Source organism: Carassius auratus, chromosome 20, assembly GCF_003368295.1.
Source record: "Carassius auratus strain Wakin chromosome 20, ASM336829v1, whole genome shotgun sequence".
In the NCBI taxonomy this organism is placed as follows: Eukaryota; Metazoa; Chordata; class Actinopteri; order Cypriniformes; family Cyprinidae; genus Carassius; species Carassius auratus.
In genome coordinates, this window is record NC_039262.1 from 25049960 (window position 1) to 25070933 (window position 20974).

The 20974-nt window shown below is 37.4% G+C and overlaps 1 protein-coding gene across 2 annotated transcripts in view; it reads left to right on the forward strand.

The window, feature by feature from the left end:
* The window catches only part of rev3l (REV3 like, DNA directed polymerase zeta catalytic subunit), a 105473-nt gene that overhangs the window by 40001 nt on the left and 44498 nt on the right, over positions 1-20974 (forward strand). Inside the window, exons 3-6 of one of the 2 annotated variants that reach the window (XM_026291585.1) lie at positions 5514-5588; positions 6727-6887; positions 18686-18806; positions 18897-18991. In XM_026291585.1, the coding sequence (XP_026147370.1) occupies positions 5514-5588; positions 6727-6887; positions 18686-18806; positions 18897-18991 (452 nt within the window). The remainder of the gene's footprint in view (positions 1-5513; positions 5589-6726; positions 6888-18685; positions 18807-18896; positions 18992-20974) is intronic. The other variant, XM_026291586.1, reaches the window with a different exon arrangement.

The following is a 20974-nucleotide window of genomic DNA, read 5'->3' on the forward strand; positions in this document are numbered from 1 at the left end:
TATTGAATAAATACCTGGGGTTATGTTTGTTTTCTTCTAAAAGAGAAGAAAAGTAATCAGATCTAGCAGTTTTTAATGCTTTTCGGTAGGATATGCTACTTTCCCGCCAAGCAATACGAAATACCTCTAGTTTTGTTTTCCTCCAGCTGCGCTCCATTTTTCGGGCTGCTCTCTTTAGGGTGCGAGTATGCTCATTATACCATGGTGTCAAACTGTTTTCCTTAACCTTTCTTAAGCGTAAAGGAGCAACTGTATTTAAAGTGCTAGAAAAGAGAGAGTCCATAGTTTCTGTTACATCATCAAGTTGTTCTGAGGTTTTGGATATGCTAAGGAATTCGGATACATCTGGAAGATAACTTAAAAAGCAGTCTTTTGTGGTAGAATTGATGGTTCTTCGATACTTGTAACAAGAAGTAGAATTTACAATTTTGGCTATATGAAGTTTACACAGAACTAAATAATGATCTGAGATATCATCACTTGGCTGAATAATTTCAACACTATCAACATCAATTCCATGTGACAGTATTAAATCTAGAGTATGATTTCGACAATGAGTAGGTCCTGAAACGTGTTGTCTAACACCAATAGAGTTCAGAATGTCTATAAATGCTGATCCCAATACATCTTTTTCATTATCGACATGGATATTAAAATCACCAACTATTAAAACTTTATCTGCAGCCAGAACTAACTCAGATGTAAAATCACCAAACTCTTTAATAAAGTCTGTATGGTGCCCTGGTGGCCTGTATACAGTAGCCAGTACAAACATAACAGGGGATTTATCATTAACATTGGTTTCTCTGGATAATGTTATATGAAGCACCATTACTTCAAACGAGTTATACTTGAAGCCTGCCCTCTGAGAAATCCTGAAAACGTTATTATAAATTGAAGCAACTCCTCCCCCTTTGCCTTTTAGACGCGGCTCGTGTTTATAACAATAATCTTGGGGGGTGGACTCATTTAAAATAATGTAATCATCAGGTTTTAGCCAGGTTTCTGTCAAGCAGAGCACATCTATATTATGATCAGTTATCATATTATTTACAAAAAGTGTTTTCGTAGAAATGGATCTGATATTTAATAAGCCAATCTTTATAATTTGTTTATCCATATTGCATTTGTTTTTTATTTGTTGAACCTCAATTAAATTGTTAACCTTAACTTGGTTTGGACGTTTTTTGTATTTTCTAGTTCGGGGAACAGACACAGTCTCTATAGTGTGATATCTAGGTGAAAGAGTCTCTATGTGCTGAGAATTAACTGACCTCTGTGACGGGAGGCAGCTAGCAGACGGTCGGTTTAGCCAGTCTGTCTGCTTCCTGACCTGGGCCCCAGTTAGTCAAGTATAAACACTAAGACTATTTGCCATATTTCTAGACAGAAGAGTGGCGCCACCCCAGGAGGGATGAAGACCATCTCTTTTAAACAGGTCAGGTCTGCCCCAAAAGCTCGTCCAATTGTCTATATAACCTATGTTATTCTGTGGGCACCACTTAGACATCCAGCCATTGAGTGATGACAATCTGCTATGCATCTCATCACCACGGTAAGCAGGGAGGGGACCAGAGCATATTACAGTGTCTGACATCGTGCTTGCAAGTTCACACACCTCTTTAAAGTTATTTTTAGTGATCTCCGACTGGCGAAGTCGAACATCATTAGCGCCGGCATGAATAACAATCTTACTGTATTTACGTTTAGCATTAGCCAGCACTTTTAAATTTGCCAAGATGTCAGGCGCTCTGGCTCCCGGTAAACATTTGACTATGGTGGCTGGTGTCTCTATATTCACGTTCCGTACAATAGAATCGCCAATAACTAGAGCACTTTCATCAGGTTTCTCAGTGGGTGCATCACTGAGTGGGGAGAACCTGTTTAATGTTTTGATCGGAACAGAAGAGCGGTGTTTTGACCCACGACTACGCTGCCTCACCGTCACCCAGTTGCCCTGCTGCAGGGGCTCTGCTGGAACCGGACAATGTACAGGAATCCCTGAGCTAGACGCATCCAAAGCCATATCTAGAGCCCTAACATTCTTACTGTCCTCAATTAAAGTTTGGATGCGTGTCTCTAATTCTGAAATCTTCTCTGTCAGCCTAACTGTTTCCCTGCATTTATCACATGTGAATCCCTCATCAGCGACAGAGATAGATAAACTGTACATGTGGCAAGAGGTGCAAATAACAATTGTAGGAGAAGCCATTACTCACCGTGCTTGATGAAATATTCTCACTGCGGTTGTTTGATGACCTTGTGGAAAACTGCAGCGTGAGAGAGGAGAGGAGAGGAGAAAAGAAAACGCTAATGACAAGCTAACGAGTGCTAACGCTTTGCAGGTGTGCTGCAGTCACGGAAGAGTGAACGATCAAAGTTAATCTGATAAGATTGATCGGTAATATCAGAAATATGGTGTGAATTAAGTTATATTTTACAATTAAAAAAAAACAAAACAAACAGACAGTGATAGAACAGACACAGTCTCTATAGTGTGATATCTAGGTCTCTATGTGCTGAGAATTAGCTGACCTCTGTGATGTGCAGGGTATGAGCCGAGCATCTCACACTGCGCAATACATGTCTTGATTTTACAGAGTCAGGTTCAATTACCAAATCAGGAGTTTCACTCTGGATTGCAGCTAGCTCATCCTCTTCCATTCCTGCACCTGTGAGATCAATTTCATTCGCTTCAGATGGTGTCTCCTCTTGCATATCCTTTAGTAAAGACACTGCCTTTAACATGTTAGCGCCATTATCTGATGTTATTGAGTAAACTTTCCCTAATTCAACGTTATATTCTTCTAAAACATCCTTCACCACGGATGAAATTTATTCAGCTGTGTGTCGTTCAGTTAGCTCTCTTATGGCCAAAGAGTGCAACACAATTTTTTCTCCGTTAGTGTACTGTACATTTACGCCAAGAACAGATCGGTTTCTGCATATAGCTGAATCAATTTTAAGCATAAGTAGCCTTCCCTTTAACTCATCCTTGAGCTGTTCCCTTCCCACCTGAGCAACATTTGACACCATATCACAAATATTTGAGGAGTTGATGGCAAAATAATTTCCTATAGCCTCTTGTATTGGCTCGATAATTTTTCTGAAGCCGGTGTCTTCCATTAATGTAAATGGTCTCCCGTTGAAAGTTACTAGTTCTATGCATGCATCTTTTAGAACATCAGGATTCATTTGAATATGCATAATTTCACAATTAACACTTGACAGAAACTAGGTCACACACATAACATGAGGAATGAAAATGCAGCCTAATGAGTCTGGGGCGTGACATTACTCCCCCTTCCGGGAAGGTGTGACCTAGCACCGTGGAATAATGGGGATGAGGGGGGGGGGGGGGTGCACAGGGTGGGAACCAATGAGGAGGTTCTGGTGGAGGACGGTCCCCCAGGAGAGGGCCAGCCAACAGAGACCACGGAGGGAGGAGCCAAGGAGGTGACTGAGAGAGGAGACAGGAGGAACCCAGAGTAGGAGGAGCCAGGTGGGACCCAGGCCACAATCATGATGGAGGCCCACGGTGGAGCTGACGGAGGGAGGAGCCATGGTGGAGAAAGGGCTGATAACTCCAGGGGGCAGCCAACGGCAGATTAGGTGGAGGTGGAGCCTGAGGGGGAGATGGAGAGCCAATGAACCAGGGCAACACAGAGGATCTGGAGGGCCAAGGTGGAGCAGATGGCACCAGCAAACGAGGTGGAGGCAGGGATTGGTAAGGCCGCGGTGGAGCTGGAGTGACTAAGGACTGAGTTGGAGCGGACAATGGAGGGCAAATTCTAGGAGCAGCCACTGGATGACACATTCTAGGAGCAGGCACTGGAGGATCGGAAGCCCCCTCAGGGCTAGACGAGGAAACCAAGGACAAAGGAGGACTGGACGGGATCAGCAGAGACGACGGAGAGAGGAGAGGAGGCAGTTGAATTTCCAGTTCAGACTCCCAGTCTATGTGACTCTCCGCCGGCGATGCACTAGACACCAGCACCCACTCCACAAAGGTGGAAAAATTCCCCCAAGGACCATCTCTGGACAACCGCGCTCTGCACTCGTCGTTCAGGCTGGTCTTTTAGAAAGACAGTATTCCGGGTAGTGGGTATGGTTGGCGATTTTTAAATTTAGTGTTTTTTAGTGATTTAAAATTACATGGTGCGGATGACTACAGTTGTAAATTTTCTAGCGGAAAATTAGAAATTAACTGTAGAAAATGTTGAAATTTAGAAAGTCCCCACACCTCGGATCAGTTAATGAAAAAAAAAAAATAATAATTTCATTTCACATGCATTTCGACATGTAGGCTTATTTTAAAATATACTAATATGTATATGCTGTAAAATATATATATATATATATATATATATATATATATATATATATATATATATATATATATATATATATATATATATATATATATATATATATATATTGTGCAGAAATTTATTTTTACTTGTCAAAAAATAATAAAAAAACAATAAAAATAAAGCTGTAATACTAAACTGTATAGCCACTAAATGTCTGCATAGCCTTTTATATAAAATGCGGGCTGTAATATCTAGATGGTTAAACAAGACATGATTTTTAATAGTTTCAAATAGCTTTTACATAATTTTTATTAGTTTTAATTTTAAAGTCATATTTAAATAAAAGTACTTAGATATTGCCTTTTTGACTTCTTTAAAAATTTAACTTGCAGTTATCCGAAAGTATTCAGTTTACTTTTATATTGTAGTTCTTGGATCACATTACTGAATAATTTTTTAATGAAGAAATTTGTAAACCGTAACAGAATACATTTTAAAAGTTACCCTCGCAACCCTGGTTAGCAAGCAAGCAAACAAACACCTTTGACAAAGGAAGTTAAATTTACTTAATACACCATATAGGCATTTTATATTGAGCTGAGAGCTGATCTGTGCATTTTTATCTCGTCATCCTGGAAGTGCAACCGGGTTTAAGATGCTACAAGCAGTGAGAAGGACCCTAACAAAACAATCTTGAGACAAATCAGTCAAGAAGTAAAAGGAGAGAGCAATCATACATGGCCACCACCTGTGAAACCATTTGCTTTTTTATGAGTTTTCTTGTTGTTGCCTCGCCAGTGCACCTGTTGTTACATTAATTTGCACTAAACAGGTAAAACCGATACAAAATCACTAATGCTTTGTAACTGGACAGAATGATATTTCTGGTTGTTTAAATGACTTGGTGTTATACTTTGATTTAAGTGTTCTCTTATTTATTTTATTTAATTGTTTATTTGCTTTATGATTATTTGTATTAATAAAAAATCTAAATACAGAGCTCTGTACATGCATTCATACTATGTCATTGCAGAGTTCTATAGCGGTAGTATAGAACAAGTGCACATGAAATCACACTACCCACAGCTAGTTAAGCATTGTTTGGTGCCAGATAATACCCCTAGTGCAAAGACACAAATTTGATTTCTCTCTTCTGTTAAAACATATGTACGTAGATCTGACCAATTTATCTCTCCTTAGGCCTTTCTATGGATACTATATGAAGGAAAAAACCTTTATGAAGATTTACCTGTACAACCCACAGATGGTCAAAAGGTGGGTGTTTTAATCGATCTGGTAGTTGTTGTTTCTTTTTATGAATATGTGTGTGTAAATGTACATACTGTTTGAGTGTGTCAAGGGATGTCAAAAACTTATTTCGGTGCTGATAGCTTTGTGGGCAGTTCCGGCTCGCAGATTTTACCTGATCCCTCCCCACCTCACTTCTACTTTACTTCCTGTAAACTTACTATCCGATCCAAAATAAAGGCATAAAAACATGAAAAAAAAAATAGTAGTTTTTTTTTTTTAAATTGCAGATTAATCATGAAAAAGTCTTCAACTAACTAAATATAGCTTCATATACAAGCAACATTATAAGTAGTAAACCTGTCTTCACTATAGGGCTGGACGATATATATAACGATATGATCATGCGCATCTAGTCGGTAAATCTGGTTCCGTGATTAGTGCTAAATCGCCATCTCCTGTTTCAAATGAAGCGGCACTTAATAGACAGAGCCGTAGATCACTGACAAGCTATGCAATATCGCGTTCATTATTGAAGGCGATTCATCTGCGATAATGAACACAATATTACTTCACTAAGTGTTGTAATTATTAAAAAGTAAATTAGTGTCTGTGCCAATAGCCTCATGGTAAGTGCACCGACAAATGCGCTTACAGCTAACCTGAGTGATTCCCATCTTGTGATCTTTTGCCCCGCTCTCTGGCCAATGCTTTCCTGTCACCTCTTTACTGTCCTATCACATTAAAAGCATTGAAAATCCCATAAATATAACTTTGAAAAGTAAATTAGTGTTATTATAGTGGTGCTGATTGTTGTTATTATTGACATTATAGACAGCGATATATGTAAGAGACTGCATCCATGTACATATAACATATAAATCCTTTTTTTTTTTCCTTTTTTTATTGTGTAGAATTAGTAGAAATCAGCCTTTGCTGTGGCATTATTGACAGCACTTATTTGAGAAAAGCTTGGCTATATGCCACTGTTATTTTACATTTGAAATATCAGAAGTTTCCTTGTGCTGTACTAAAATAAATATAGCATATTTCACAAACTGACCTTTGGTGATTTGGTGCTAATTGTTCTGTGTATGGTGGGTAGAGGAGTGGTATATCAGGATGTGATATGTGTTGCTGATTGTATGTGTTTTCTTTTTTGTAGGGTGAGTGAACTCCTGCAGGGTGGAGCTGTAATGAATAAGAGTTTTCAGCCCCATGAAGCTCACATTCCCTTCCTGCTGCAGCTCTTTATCGATTACAACCTCTACGGCATGAACATGATCAGTCTTGCTGCTGTTAAGTTTAGAAAAAAACAAGCAACAGGTAACACACACAGACACATACACAAACACATACACACAAGTAACCTTAAATAGAGGTGGGCAACATAACCAAAATCTTATATCACAATGCAAGTAATTTTTCATAATAACGATCCATGCTGGCAAAATGAGTCACAATGTTTGGAATCGGACAAAAAATGACTAAGCTACACTTTTTTGAAATTGATAGTCAGCATTTTTGTTCATTTTGTAGCATCTGCTTAGGACCATGTATGATCGTTTGGGCTTTATGTCTTAGAAATTCCTTTTAGCCTTTTGACATTTGCATTTAAATCACAGAAACATGGAAGAAATATTATGTGCTTTTTTTCTTTAAAAAATAAAGTTTTATTATTTTTTTTAAACAGTAGAAGCAGTATCGCGTACATTTTACTAAATAATAGTAATATTTCTATCATAATGCCTTTATGTAAAAATTTACTTTTATTTTGCCACCCTCTACAATTTAATCGCCATTGGCTAGTAAAATTTTAAGTTTACTCGCTAGACTGATATACCATTTTACACACACACACACACACACACACACAAAAAAAAAAATATATATATATATATTATATATATATATATATATATATATATATATATATATATATATATATAATATATGATTCCAATCAGCTTATCTTTGTAAAATGGCACAGCTTCTTAAATCTTAGCATCTTAATCAGTCAGTCAGTCAAGCATTATATTATGGTATTAAGCACTATTTAATGATAGTTTTATGATACTTTAGTGATTAGAATTAAAACTTGATAACCATGTATGGATGCATATTTGTCATTTTGGGTTTCTGTGAAAACAAAAAACAAAAAAATAAATAATTTGTAATAGATCATATTAATTATTATTAAAAGATACTACTACTACTAATTTTTCTACCATATTAACAATATAAAATGCACTATGGATTGATGAGCTATTGGGTTCATGAATATTAATCATATTGTCTGCGTTCGGTCGAACTGATTTGCTGAAATCAAAACAGGGAGGGTAATAGTTGTCACTGGTTTTACTCAAATTAAACTGTAAAATGCTTGTGAAGTGACTCGGAACAGTTCTGGTGATGTTGTTTATGTATTTATGTCCTCATTGAGACGTCACACGCGTCAGTCTATGTAGTAAACAAACCCGCACTTCTCTGCCATTCATTCATTCATTCATTCACACAGAGACGTGCAGAACATGCAGGATTCAAATTTCAGCCAAGTTTTGCGGCTTAACATTTACAGACACTGGTCCATATGGAGATTTGATTCATTTATGCAAATTTTGACATTCCGTGACTGTTTATATTAAAATGTAAGTTTAATTTTCATGACCAGATTTTTAGATTCCATCCGCGTTTTCTGCTTTTCTGAAATCATATCGCTGTATGCGTCAAGAACCGAGTTGACTGGCTACTCTATACAGAGTACTCTCTATGTGATGATTGTGAAATGTGTAGTAAATTAAGCTCAAAAGGGAAATGTATATAAATAATTTAAATGATTTTGTATTAATTACAGTTATTTATATGAGCTGCTAGTAGTAACTGTAGCATAAATAAATTGCCATCAACTAATCTGTTCGTCCAGCGAGCCCTTAGCACAATTTCATATCAACTCTAAGAAAGGATATTTCAGTCGCCGTAGAAAATACTTTCATTCAGTATTAATGCAATTAGAGCATGTTGCATGTAAAATCGGACATCGATTTGTAAGACAGAATCAGTAACTCATGTAATTTGTGCACAAGATTTTTATTAAATAAACACTTATGCAAGCTAGTCTAAAAAAAAAAAAACATGCATACAATCACTCATACAGGGAAAAGGGCAAATAAGATGGATAATACTATCAGGAAAACCAGAGAATGAAGCTATGAAAAGAGTCAGTTAACCACCTTAGTAAAACCATCAGCGCTGTTTATAACAGGGTCTATAGCTCATACTAAACCTCTGTTACATTTAGTTAAATGTATGATATGCCGCGTTTCAACCAAAATTACCCAGAACAATTGTACCAGGAACTTTTTTTTTTCCCAGGAACTTTTTTCCCTCCAGACCTATTGCTGTCTGTGTTTCCACCGCGGTGACGTAGGTCTGACCGCGTTTCTCAATACAAAGTATGCTGATTTTGGACTTGCGTCTTCAGTAGTTTGGACTTTGCGCATTTGACTCGGGAGTGTGATGTCAATCACGTTCTTCTTGTTTTGAAGAGTGATGAATTCCAAAGGTGTCCTGACTTGATTGTGATTGGGAGTTTCTTCCCAGTGGAAACTATATGTTTTGTTACTTGTAAATCTAACCAAAATGGATGTTACAGGGAAATCAGATAAAACCTACTCCACACCCAAAAAGTTAGTTTTTCTCTTAACTTGCAATTCCCTGGAGGCACCTATCACCTTGGAAACCTCGCGACTCCCCTTCGGGGTGAGTCCGGTCTTCTGGCAGTTTTCATCAACTTTGTTGATTCACTTCAGGGCAGTCAAGCCATGTTTGCGCGGCCCACTGCAGAAAAATAATAATAATAATAACTGCCGCCGCTATTGTTGGGTTAATAACTTATTACTCAGAAGCTAGATTGTTAACTGTATTTATTGAATGAACTATGGTTGTGCGATATAAAAAAAAAAGAAAATATCGCAATTTCTTTGATCAGTTTTGCAATTTCGATTTTAATCACAATTTTGACACACACAGATATGCTTTACAGTCATAAATGCATTTAGGATGAATTTGGAAAACATATTTCCAAAAGAAAACTAATTAGAGCTTTATCAAAAAGTTGTTACATCTCTAGAACAGCGATAAGTCAAAATAATCACAATAGTAAAAGTGTAACAACATTTATAGACTTATGGCAAAAAAATAAATAAAATATAAATAAATAAATCCCGTGTCCAGGGACTTTTTTTCTTTTATGCCATGCATTGTTCATAGAGTTCATTAATTGTTGCGGTGCCGAAATAGATTTGTCATACATTATACAGGTTCACATGTGGGCCTACTCTGTCTGCAGTGTGTATACAGTGTTAGCGGTGCAGAAGCAGCAGGGAGAGCACATTATTGTTACGCGAAAGCACATTAAAATAATGCACAAGCGCGAATCTCAGTTCGCACGCAGATTTACTTTTCTCTCACAAAACTAGACGTGCTTGCTCAGATACATGCTGCTCTCACCCGGAGAGCGTGCACTTAAATCGTGTCTCATCTTACTTAAACTGCGTCCTGTGCACTTACAACTCTCTCTATGCTCATGTGCTAGACATTAAACAAGCACATTTTTATTTCTAGCCTTTTACCGCTTGCAGTGTGAAGGCTCTGATCCGTTGACATGGGCTCGGAAAAAAAGGCGCATCACAGACCTGGAGAACCTGGAGTTAGGCATATGCCCAGTCTGTTCTGTTCTGTTGCATTCTGATTGGTTCTGATAGCATACTGCTGGAGGTCAGGGCCGCAGAAAATCGTGCTATAAAGCGATTTAGAAATCGTGCACGCTCAAATCGTGATTTTATGACAATTTCTATTAATCACACAGCCCTAGAATGGACTGACAATAGACAGAAAATAACTCGGGCTTTCACTACTCAGAAAAACGGGAAAAAGTCCAGCCAGAGCTCGGTAGCGGGAAGACAGTCAGCGGAGCAAGCAGTCAGGAGGGAACATGTTGACAGACATTTACGCATGTTTGAATTTGTTGTTCTGTAGCATATGCAGCAAAAATATCTAATATAAATTGGCGGTTTATTCTTAAACCAATCAGCAAGCTCGAATAGTGGAATCATAGTTACAGTTTAATATTTATTTTTTGTTATTTAATTATATATATGAAATATATTATTATTTATTTTATTAGTAATTGGTGGCCAACCTGCAATACCATCGCGGCCCACAGGTTGAAAACAACTGATCTAAATGTTAATTTATATTATATGTTGGTACCTATGGAAGGTATTTGTGTTACAAGAATCTTTAATAGTTCTTCATCAACATCCAATCAAAGACCAGATGTGAAACATATGCCTGTGAACAAAAGGTTGTAAAACTTCCCTCCAAAAGGTACCATTCTTCATTGGCTCACTCAAATCCTGAGGTTGTGACATCATGACCCTATATAGATCACTGATCACCAGATCAGGGCGATCTTTTAGATTCAGGAATTCCAGGAGAAGATGCTGAGCTAAGAGTCTTAAAAACCACCCTAGCTTGTGCCTTGCTCCGGCATTGACTATTGATTCATCAAGATCCTCTGATTCAAACTGCTGTTAACAAAACCGATTTCATTACTTCTATTATTAGTCATTCAGAGCTAAATCTCATGGCCCTGACAGAGACCTGGTTCATAGGACACTGCTACACTTATAAAACAATAGACAGAAACTTAGACATCATTTAAGTGATTTATTTGAGCACTAGAATGATACAATAAGAATAATTTGAATAAATAAAAATAAAAAAGATTTAACTTTGTATGCCAATTACAGAACATTTACAATTAATTCTGGTTATATAGTCAATTATCACGTGCTGATGTGCTCATGGGCATTTATAGGGATGGTAAACGTATAAATGCGCCATAAAGTCAAAAAAATCACACTCTGTTTAAAAGATGGCGTTCATAATGATAGCCATGATTACACAGCATAGCGAGCTGATTTGCACTCAAACAGATGGTAATCATGCAGATACAGGCACATTCAATGTCAAACACACTTACACATACAGTCAGGTCCATAAATATTGGGACATCGACACAATTCTAATCTTTTTGGCTCTATACACCACCACAATGGATTTGAAATGAAACGAACAAGATGTGCTTTAACTGCAGACTTTCAGCTTTAATTTGAGGGTATTTACATCTAAATCAGGTGAATGGTGTAGGAATTACAACAGTTTGTATATGTGCATCCCACTTTTTAAGGGACCAAAAGTAATGGGACAGATTAACAATCATAAATCAAACTTTAATTTTTTAATACTTGGTTGCAAATCCTTTGCAGTCAATTACAGCCTGAAGTCTGGAGATCAATTAAACATCAGCGTACGCTGGGTTTCATCCCTGGTGATGCTCTGCCAGGCCTCTACTGCAACTGTCTTCAGTTCATGCTTGTTCTTGGGGCATTTTCCCTTCAGTTTTGTCTTCAGCAAGTGAAATGCATGCTCAATCGGATTTAGGTCAGGTGATTGACTTGGCCATTGCATAACATTCCACTTCTTTCCCTTAAAAATCTCTTTGGTTGCTAGAATTGGTTGTTAGAATTGTGTCGATGTCCCAATATTTATGGACCTGACTGTATATAAAAAATATTGAAACATAAAAAAATAAAGAAAAAGGCGATCGCTAAGTTCCACCTCCATCAGATGACAGGATCTGGTGTCTTCGTCATGCTCCAAGGTTTGTGTGGGTCGGGCAGTGTTCATTTAAAATAAGGCTATTTTAAGAATTTTTTTTTTAACTACAGTAATTAAGTTGTTTTTATGCATTTTAATAATTACACACGCTCAAACACAGAATTAGGTAACAATAAAACATATGATGAAGAAAAAAATAAAACGTTTCATAGGGCCCTAAACATGTAATATTTGGCATATTTGTTTTATCAGTAGTTTTTGGGGGGTTATTTTTCCTGTAAAGAAATTGAGATAAATATTGTATATCGAGATATAGCAAAATATATTGAGATATATTTTTTACTCCATATCGCCCAGCCCTACTTGCATCTTTTTTTTGACTCTCTAACTTTAACACTCAATATTCTAATTCTGTTCTTAAAAAAAATAAATCTAACTAGTTTTCTATTTTTTTTTATTCTATCTGTTTTCTTTTCATTTATTATACAATTAACAAAAGCAAAAAAAGACCTCTAACACTAGCTTGCTCTGTTCATTTTCTATTCTATCTGTTTTCTTTTTGTTTTCTTATTTAAAAGCCCTTGCTATGTGTACTGCGTTAAATTAACTGAGACTTTTTATAGCACTTTTGTTGATTTTGATTGCTTCCATTATCCTCATTTGTAAGTCGCTTTGGATAAAAGCATCGGCTAAATGTAAATGTAATAAAATCTCTAGCAATACCACCAAATTTGACACACCACATCAAAACCCATTGCCCCCCCCCCCATTTACAGCTCGTGAAGGATCCATATGAATGTATTTAATGTGCTGAAAACAGTTTTCCTGGTGTATTTGTACTTTTCTGTCAACAGTTACAAAGTCTATTCCCACATAACAGAAGTGATCATGTTCCTCACGACCAACTTGGAAAACATATCTTAGATGTGGTATTACGGTTGTTGAGAAACTTTGTGTGCCCGACAAATTTGTCTGCCAGATCATATACACACTTTTTTAGCTTCCACAATGCTCCCTCACAGATAGCCTCAGGGGGAGGCCTGATGTAGATGTCACGTGACAGTTCTATTTCCCTGCAGAAATACAGATTTTATATCAATGGAGTGAATTATCCACTGTTTTTGACAAATAACTGCCACCAGCAATCGAAGAGACTCATGCGGGAGAATCCTTTTGTAGCTCTAGAGATCCCTCACCCTGAAAATAGACAATCGATTTTAACCAAATATGTACACTATTAATTTTAAAATAATTAAACAATTAAAAAATATAGATGTAACAAAACTCACAAACAAGCAGAAAAAGAAAATAAAGAATTCTGAAAGTGCAGTATGCCTTGTGAAAGCTAGACAGAAAATACCAGCAATTTTACGCGCCTATAAGACCCAGTGATGTCGTAAGCGACCTCTTATGCTGCATTCACACCAAACGCGAATAGAGCATCTGGCGCGAATAATTTCAATGTTAAGTCAATGTAGACACATTTGCGCGTGTCTGGAGGTCTTACGGCGCGGTAGACGTGAATTCGCCTCATTCGCGCATCTAGTTACAGGAGATTCTGAGTTATGAAAAGGACCATTGCAAGCTGACAGCGACCAGCTTTTTTGATGGTAAATTGGCAGTTATACCCCCACCTTGCGCAGCTGTTCCTGAGTGTCCCTGGGAGCGCGTCTTCTCAACAGCTCGACATATAGTGTCGCTCTGCTCTGGACCCCGAAAATGTTGATCGACTTGTTTTCCTGTCCAATAAATTTGTAATGGCCATAGCCTTTAATTATGCCTGCCTAGTGCCGCCTAGCCTAAGTGTCAGTTACGTTCAATAAAAAAACACACATGGCCTGTTCTCAAGTCCATTTAAAGTTTAATCTTTTTGAACAGTTGTTTGAAATGGATTGAATCATTATTTAAAATAGTCTTGGAGATTTTTGAATTGCCTAAATCAAAAATGCAGCCGGGTTGAAGCCTGCAGTGATGTTTTTCTTTTGTTATGGCAGCCGTCCCCTCTGCACATATATTCTTTCGAGAATGTGGCACTCTTGTTGCTGTATGGTATTCTGCACGAAACTTCATGCCAATAAATAAGAAATATTGCTGACTTGTGCGTTTCCAGCGCTCTCTATACGTTCGTCCGTTATTTGACGTTCAAAAAGGAAACGTCTTTTTTTTTTAGACATGGAAAATCGATTTTACAATCGATTCGATGAACACTTATAAAATCGAAAATGATTTTTTCACAAAAGTGACAGCCCTAATAGTGGGTGGCCCAGTGTCCTCAGTTTGCACTGATCTCTGCTGTATTTCAGTTACAGTTTCTGTTCCCTCCATGTTGTTGACAGCAGCTCCTGCCATCTCCTGTCTTTGCATGTTGTTTGTATTAACTTCAGCATAATCCCTAATGACATGTTGATCTCCACTGTCTGTGTTTACCTTTTTTAGTCTGAAATAGTGTACCCTAATGCAGGTTCCTCCATGTCTTGACAAACACCACTGCACCATCCTGGCCAATGACAACTCTCTTGCCTTTCCACTCTTGACAGTCAAGTCTCTTGTAGTACACTTTGTCACCCATTTCATATTTTTCATCTGTATGATGCAGTTGTTTACGTAGTGCTCTCCATATTCTTTCCGAGCATTCGGTTTCTGTGAATGCCTTTCTTGATGCATGTAAAGCAGAGATGTGTTTTGCCACCCACTCACTTTTCGTTGTGCCCTCTAAAGCTGGGGGCTTGTCGGTTAACACAGAGGGCAGGTTGGGATTCTGTCCAAACACCAGTTGATGGGGAATGTAGCTGTGAACATTTTGCATTTTCCAATGAAGTGTCCCAGTCACAGCCGTTACTTGACTTCACTTTCATTATGATCTCTGAAAGTGTTTCATTGTGTCGCTCTGTAAGACCATTGCTCCACAGGCTGTATGCTGCTGTTGTCTTTATTTTTATATTGAAGTTTTCTGCCATGTCTCTAACCTCATCATTATTAAATTATCCCCCATTGTCACTAAACAGTTTCTGAGGTGGACCATGGACACTTATCCAGACATGGACAAAGTGTTTCACTATTTCAGAGGACTTCTTCATGGTCAGTATGCTGCCTGCACTAAATCTTTTGAACTGGTCAACAATAAGGAGATACCACACACCTGGTTCAAGTTCATGTAGATCTACTGCAACAGTTTCATTGTACTGAGAAGCTTGTGGTAGACCAACAGCAGGCTTTGGTTTGGTCTTACTGTATCTTTGACATGTTACACATTCACTCACAACTTTCTACATTCTACATTTTTATTTCCTGACCTAGTAAGAAGTCTCTGCAGTCTTTCAGCAGAAGCATGACCAAATTGTCAGTGAAGCTTCATCAGCATTTTGTGTTTTTCTGCTAAGCTAATTTTGTCTGAAATTGTCAGTATTTCCTCGGCACACTGACTTTGTACATCCGCTTTTGTTCCTCAAGAGTGACATCTTCAACAGCTACCAAGACACAGTCATCACTTTGAATTATTATTTTTTTTTTATTGTCCATAATGTTTACACCGTAATGACCAGAGCTTGTAAAGTCAAGTTTTACAGGTTGACTGAACATTACCGCACTGTCATTTTCCATATCTAGCACTGTCCCTGCTCTTTTAATGGATGCCTTGCTTAAGAGTAGTGGAATGCTCGCTGGTACCACTTCAGTTTCAATATCACACCTAGTTTGTCCAATCTTTGCAGGAATTTTCAATTTTCTGTTGGAATAGACCACTTTCCATCACCAAACTTAAAAGGTCTGTGACTGTGAGTTTCTGTCTTCCTCATGTCTTTTATCTGATTTCGGCTTAGTTCAGCGATGTAGTTATTTATTCATTCCTGTCCACACACAGTCCGTGTGCATGCAGTGTCTATTATTGTTAAGCTAAAACACTCTGTCATGAATATTTCTGCTTCAGTGGGCGAATCTTTAATATACAGAGTAATGTTGCACTCCTCTATATCATCTGTTTTACAATCTTCAGTCAGTTTGACTTGCTCACCTCTGTGTGGACAGTCTTTGGCCCAGTGGAATGTGCTTTGACAAACAGCACATTTTGATCTGCGTCCATACCTGTCCAAAGGGTTCGTGCCAGGCAATGGTGTCTTTTGCTGAACATTTTGTGACCATGGCTTGCTCCTTTGTCTTCTATGTTCTGTTACATATGCTGTTTCCTGATTAATCCCCACTGTCGAAGCAGGCTTTTCTCCGAAAATCCTCTTCAGTGCTGACTTCATTGACGCAAAATCCAAATCTGTACATGCTGTCAGCACTAACTGTCGATCTTTCACTTCCAAGCACGCAGTGTCCTGCAGTTTGAATGCCAATACTGCATCGGGAAGCTCCATCTTATATTAACGCATTCGTGAGTATCGCTGTTCAAAATTAATTATATAGTCTGTCATGGAAACACTGCTTTCTTTCATAATCTGATCAAAGCTTGAGTACGCCTCGTAAACTTGGTCCTTTTCTTCTTTGAGAAACAAGTCATCGAGTTTCGTAAGTAAAGAGTTCATGCCAGTGTCCTCATTCAGATCGTCTACCAGTAATCTCTCGCTCTTCCCGACAGCGCCTTTTTTTGAGGTCTGTAATTCTAGTCCAAATCCCGACTTCATTCTTCCAACTTTCGTATGGTTTTCCTTCATCAAAGGTTGGGGGTACTCTGTAGTTGCTAACCATCCATGCTTCCAATGTTATAATAAATGAAACACTTTTGAATCAATCAACATTCTCCATTTATTCCTCTTCAACACACTTGGTCACAACGCACGTTCAACAACAGCTCCCAGGGAACACACATACTGGTAAAAAATGTTATATTCTGAATGCACTGTAAGTCGCTTTGGATAAAAGCATCTGCTAAATGCATAAATGTAAATATAAAATCAAGAGAAGGCTTCACGAGAGTAAATACAGAGGGTTCACCACAAGGTGCAAACATTTTCGGCCAGATTAGACTTTGCTGAAAAACATCTATAAAAAGTAGTGGTGGGCATAGATTAATTTCACTGAATCTTGGAACTAATCTAGATTAATCTGATCTAGATTAATTCACAATGAGTATGCACAATGAGCACAATGAGTATGCACAATGAGCACAAAAAGTATGAGTCCGTGCTGCTTCTGCACCATGAAATGCACACGGACTGCATATGCACTGCAGACGGAGTATGTGTGAAACAGGCGTGTGACTTGTCGAGGTTTCCATTGGGAAGCTTCTTTAAAAGAAAAAACCAATTTCCCTGAAGCAAACACGGCGGCATCTTAGCTGCATCCATGTTAGCACGTCACGTTTGATGTGGTAATTTCACAGTAGGCATACACACAGGCTCGTTCTCACCCCCTACAGATTCTGCTAGGTATATATCCGCGCTAAAACATCAAGGTGAAAGTCATCATAGCTTGCGTAGTATAGACTCCGCTCCCAAACCAACTTTGAGAATAGATTAACAGAGATTATTTTTTATTTTATCACCTGATAAGAGTCTCACGTTAACCCAGCACGTTAACGCCGATAACGGCCCACCACTAAAAAAAGCCAGACCACTTCTGGAAAAGGATTCTTTGGATGACTGAAATTAAGATCTACCTGTACCATAATGACAGAAAGAAAAAAGTATGGAGAAGGCTTGAAACAGCTTATGAACCAAAGCATACAGCATCATTTGTGAAACAAGGTGGAGCAATGTGATGGCATGAGCATGTATGACTTCCATGACACTGGGTTACTGGTGTTTAGTGATGATTTGACAGAGAAATGAAGCATCCGGGTGAATTCTGAAGTGTACAGATATATACTATCTACCCATGTCCAATCCAATGGAGCTGAGTTGATTGAATGGCGTTTTATAATACAAATGGACAATGACCCAAAACATACAGCAAAAATAACTCAGGACTTTTTGAAGGTAAAAAAGTAGATTGTTATAAAATGGCCAAATCAGTCTCCTGATCTCAACCTGATTGAGCATGCATTTCACATGCTAATAACTAAACTAAAAGGCTGTAAAAACCCGCAAACCAACAACAACTGAAATCAGCTGCAGTAAAGACCTGGCGAAGCAACAGTCTCTGTTGATGTCCACAAGCTCCAGACTTAAGGCAGTCATTGCCTGCAAAGGGTTCTAAACAAAATATCACAATTTTTTTCCAATTACATTTGAGCCCCTCAAAATGTGAGGCTTGTTTAAAACTGGTTATAATTCCAAAAATGTTTATGGCTTTTTTTTTCAACCCCCTGTATTAAAACTGTCTGCACTACAATTCATTTTGATCATTTCATTTTAATTCTATTCTGGTGGCACACAGAACCAAAACTATGAATTTTGTGTCATTGTCCAAATAAATATGGACCTCACTGTAGTTTTCAAATGATTACAGGTACTCTTTGCCTACACCTTCACCTTTATTAATGCTTGTTTCTGATTCTGTAGTAGGAGAGCATATGTCAAATAGAGGGGGTAACTGCAGCCCATATAAGTATCCCTGCACGTCTAAACTCAGTGATGGCGGGCTGAGTGATACAATGCGCTGGGAAGATGACAACATACCAAGGTATGTCTTGTTTTTTTTTCTATACATCAATACATACCAGTATTATATGGCATTTTTACCTTTTTTAATGTGTGGTATGTGTTTTTGCAGTTCTCTGATTTTAGAGGAAGTGGAACGAATGAGTGTCTGTGAGCTGGAGGTTGATGCCGTGGCTGCTGATGTTCTCAACCGCCTAGAGATTGAGAGTAAGAATTGGGTGGTGTGTGTGTGTGTGTGTGTGTGTGTGTGTGAGAGCAAATCCCTGTCTACACTTGGGTAATAACAACCACAATTGTAATTGCATAAATCAAGGGATTTATAATATGGCCAAGCAGAATAAGACATTTTAATTACTAATAGACAGCCAATATGCTAGTAATACAGTAGGTGGACAACCTAAATTAACTGTAATTCAGTCGCGTGTTAAAATCATTTGTGTAACTACCGCCCGGCGGCACAAATTGTCGGATTGCGAAATGAATGTAATTGTAAAACTTTTTTTTTACTTGAATTTAAATACTATTAAACTAACTTTAAAATCTCAAGGAGTTTATATATTAAAAAGGATAAAATGTCACAGTGCATGTTAAATAGCCTAAATGAACTTGTGTTAACAATATAATTAGAATTTAAAGTTGTGAACTAAAATATAATTTCAACAGCATGTGAATAAATAAAATGCATACTTTTCATAACATTTAATTATTCATAAAATTCATAATGTTTCTGGAGTTTGGATCAGAACTATTCAGTCTCTATTTAACAGCATTAGCTCAATGAAATACTCACACACACACACGCACAAACATATATATAGTACAGACCAAAAGTTTGGACACACCTTCTCATTCAAAGAGTTTTCTTTATTTTCATGACTATGAAAATTGTAGATTCACACTGAAGGCATCAAAACTATTACTTAACATGTATATATAATATATATATAATGTATGTATGTATATGTATATATATATATATATATATATATATATATATATATATATATATATATATATATATATATATATATATATATATAAAATGTGTGTGTGTATATATATATGTATGTGTGTATATATATATATATTTATATATGTATATATGTATATGTGTGTGTGTGTGTGTGTGTGTGTATATATATATATATATATATATATATATATATATATATATATATTAGTGGTTTTATTGGGCGATAAAAAAAATATTGCCGTTAATCTATTCTCAAAGTTGGGTTGGGAGCTGGGTCTATACTAAGCAAGCTATGATGACTTTCACCTTGATATTTTATATAACCGACTGGCTGAGGCCAGCCTAACGGACTGCGACACTGAACCGAGCTCTCTTCTGCGAAGTTCTCCTCAAAGTCCTTCCTGCACCGGAACAAACAAATACAAATCGCAGTTTGAAACAAACAACAAGATGTGAAAGAGCCCTAATCAGTACTCGCAGTGTTCAGGGTTCACGCAGAGAAAGGCTTCTCGAGACGCTAAAAATAAGCGTTTTCAAGCGTTTTGATCAAAACACTTAAACATCGAATTATTTTTGCTCTAGTGCCGACAAATACATACGAAATATGTCAAAATATCCACCTTGGGAATTATGCTCGAAAAAATGCCTAATTTAGTTACTGGCTGCTGTAATGTTAATCCAAGAAAATGGAAATAAAAATCACTCACTGCTCTTGACTACTTTGTAGTTTTAACAGTCAAACCAAAAATTATTCAGACACCAGATATATTTTTTTATATATATAGCAAAACTGTAATAATGTGAGAAATGTTGAAGGTGTCTGAATAAATGTAGGTTTCATTGTATATTTATTTTTTACATTGAAGACTATCCAGTGCTTTTTTACATTTTTAATTATTTAGTTTCTGTACCTTGACACCTACAAACCTGAAAAAACCTTAAACATTGTGTAAATAGCACAAATAAATAAAAATAAACGAACATACAAATTAGACAATTTCAAACAGGGCCCACTGGTACAACCTTCACCGGGTCCCCGCTTGTGCAATGTGGAATTAGTTTACAGCTTTTTCAAGCAGTTTGTGATGCATTTTGGAAACAGGAGATGTACATTTCTAATGCCCCATCTAGCTTGATAAACCCCTTCTCAAAGACTTACTGTTTGTCAATTTTATTTGGGTAACACACACACATTCTGAATGCTGTCGGCAGAATTC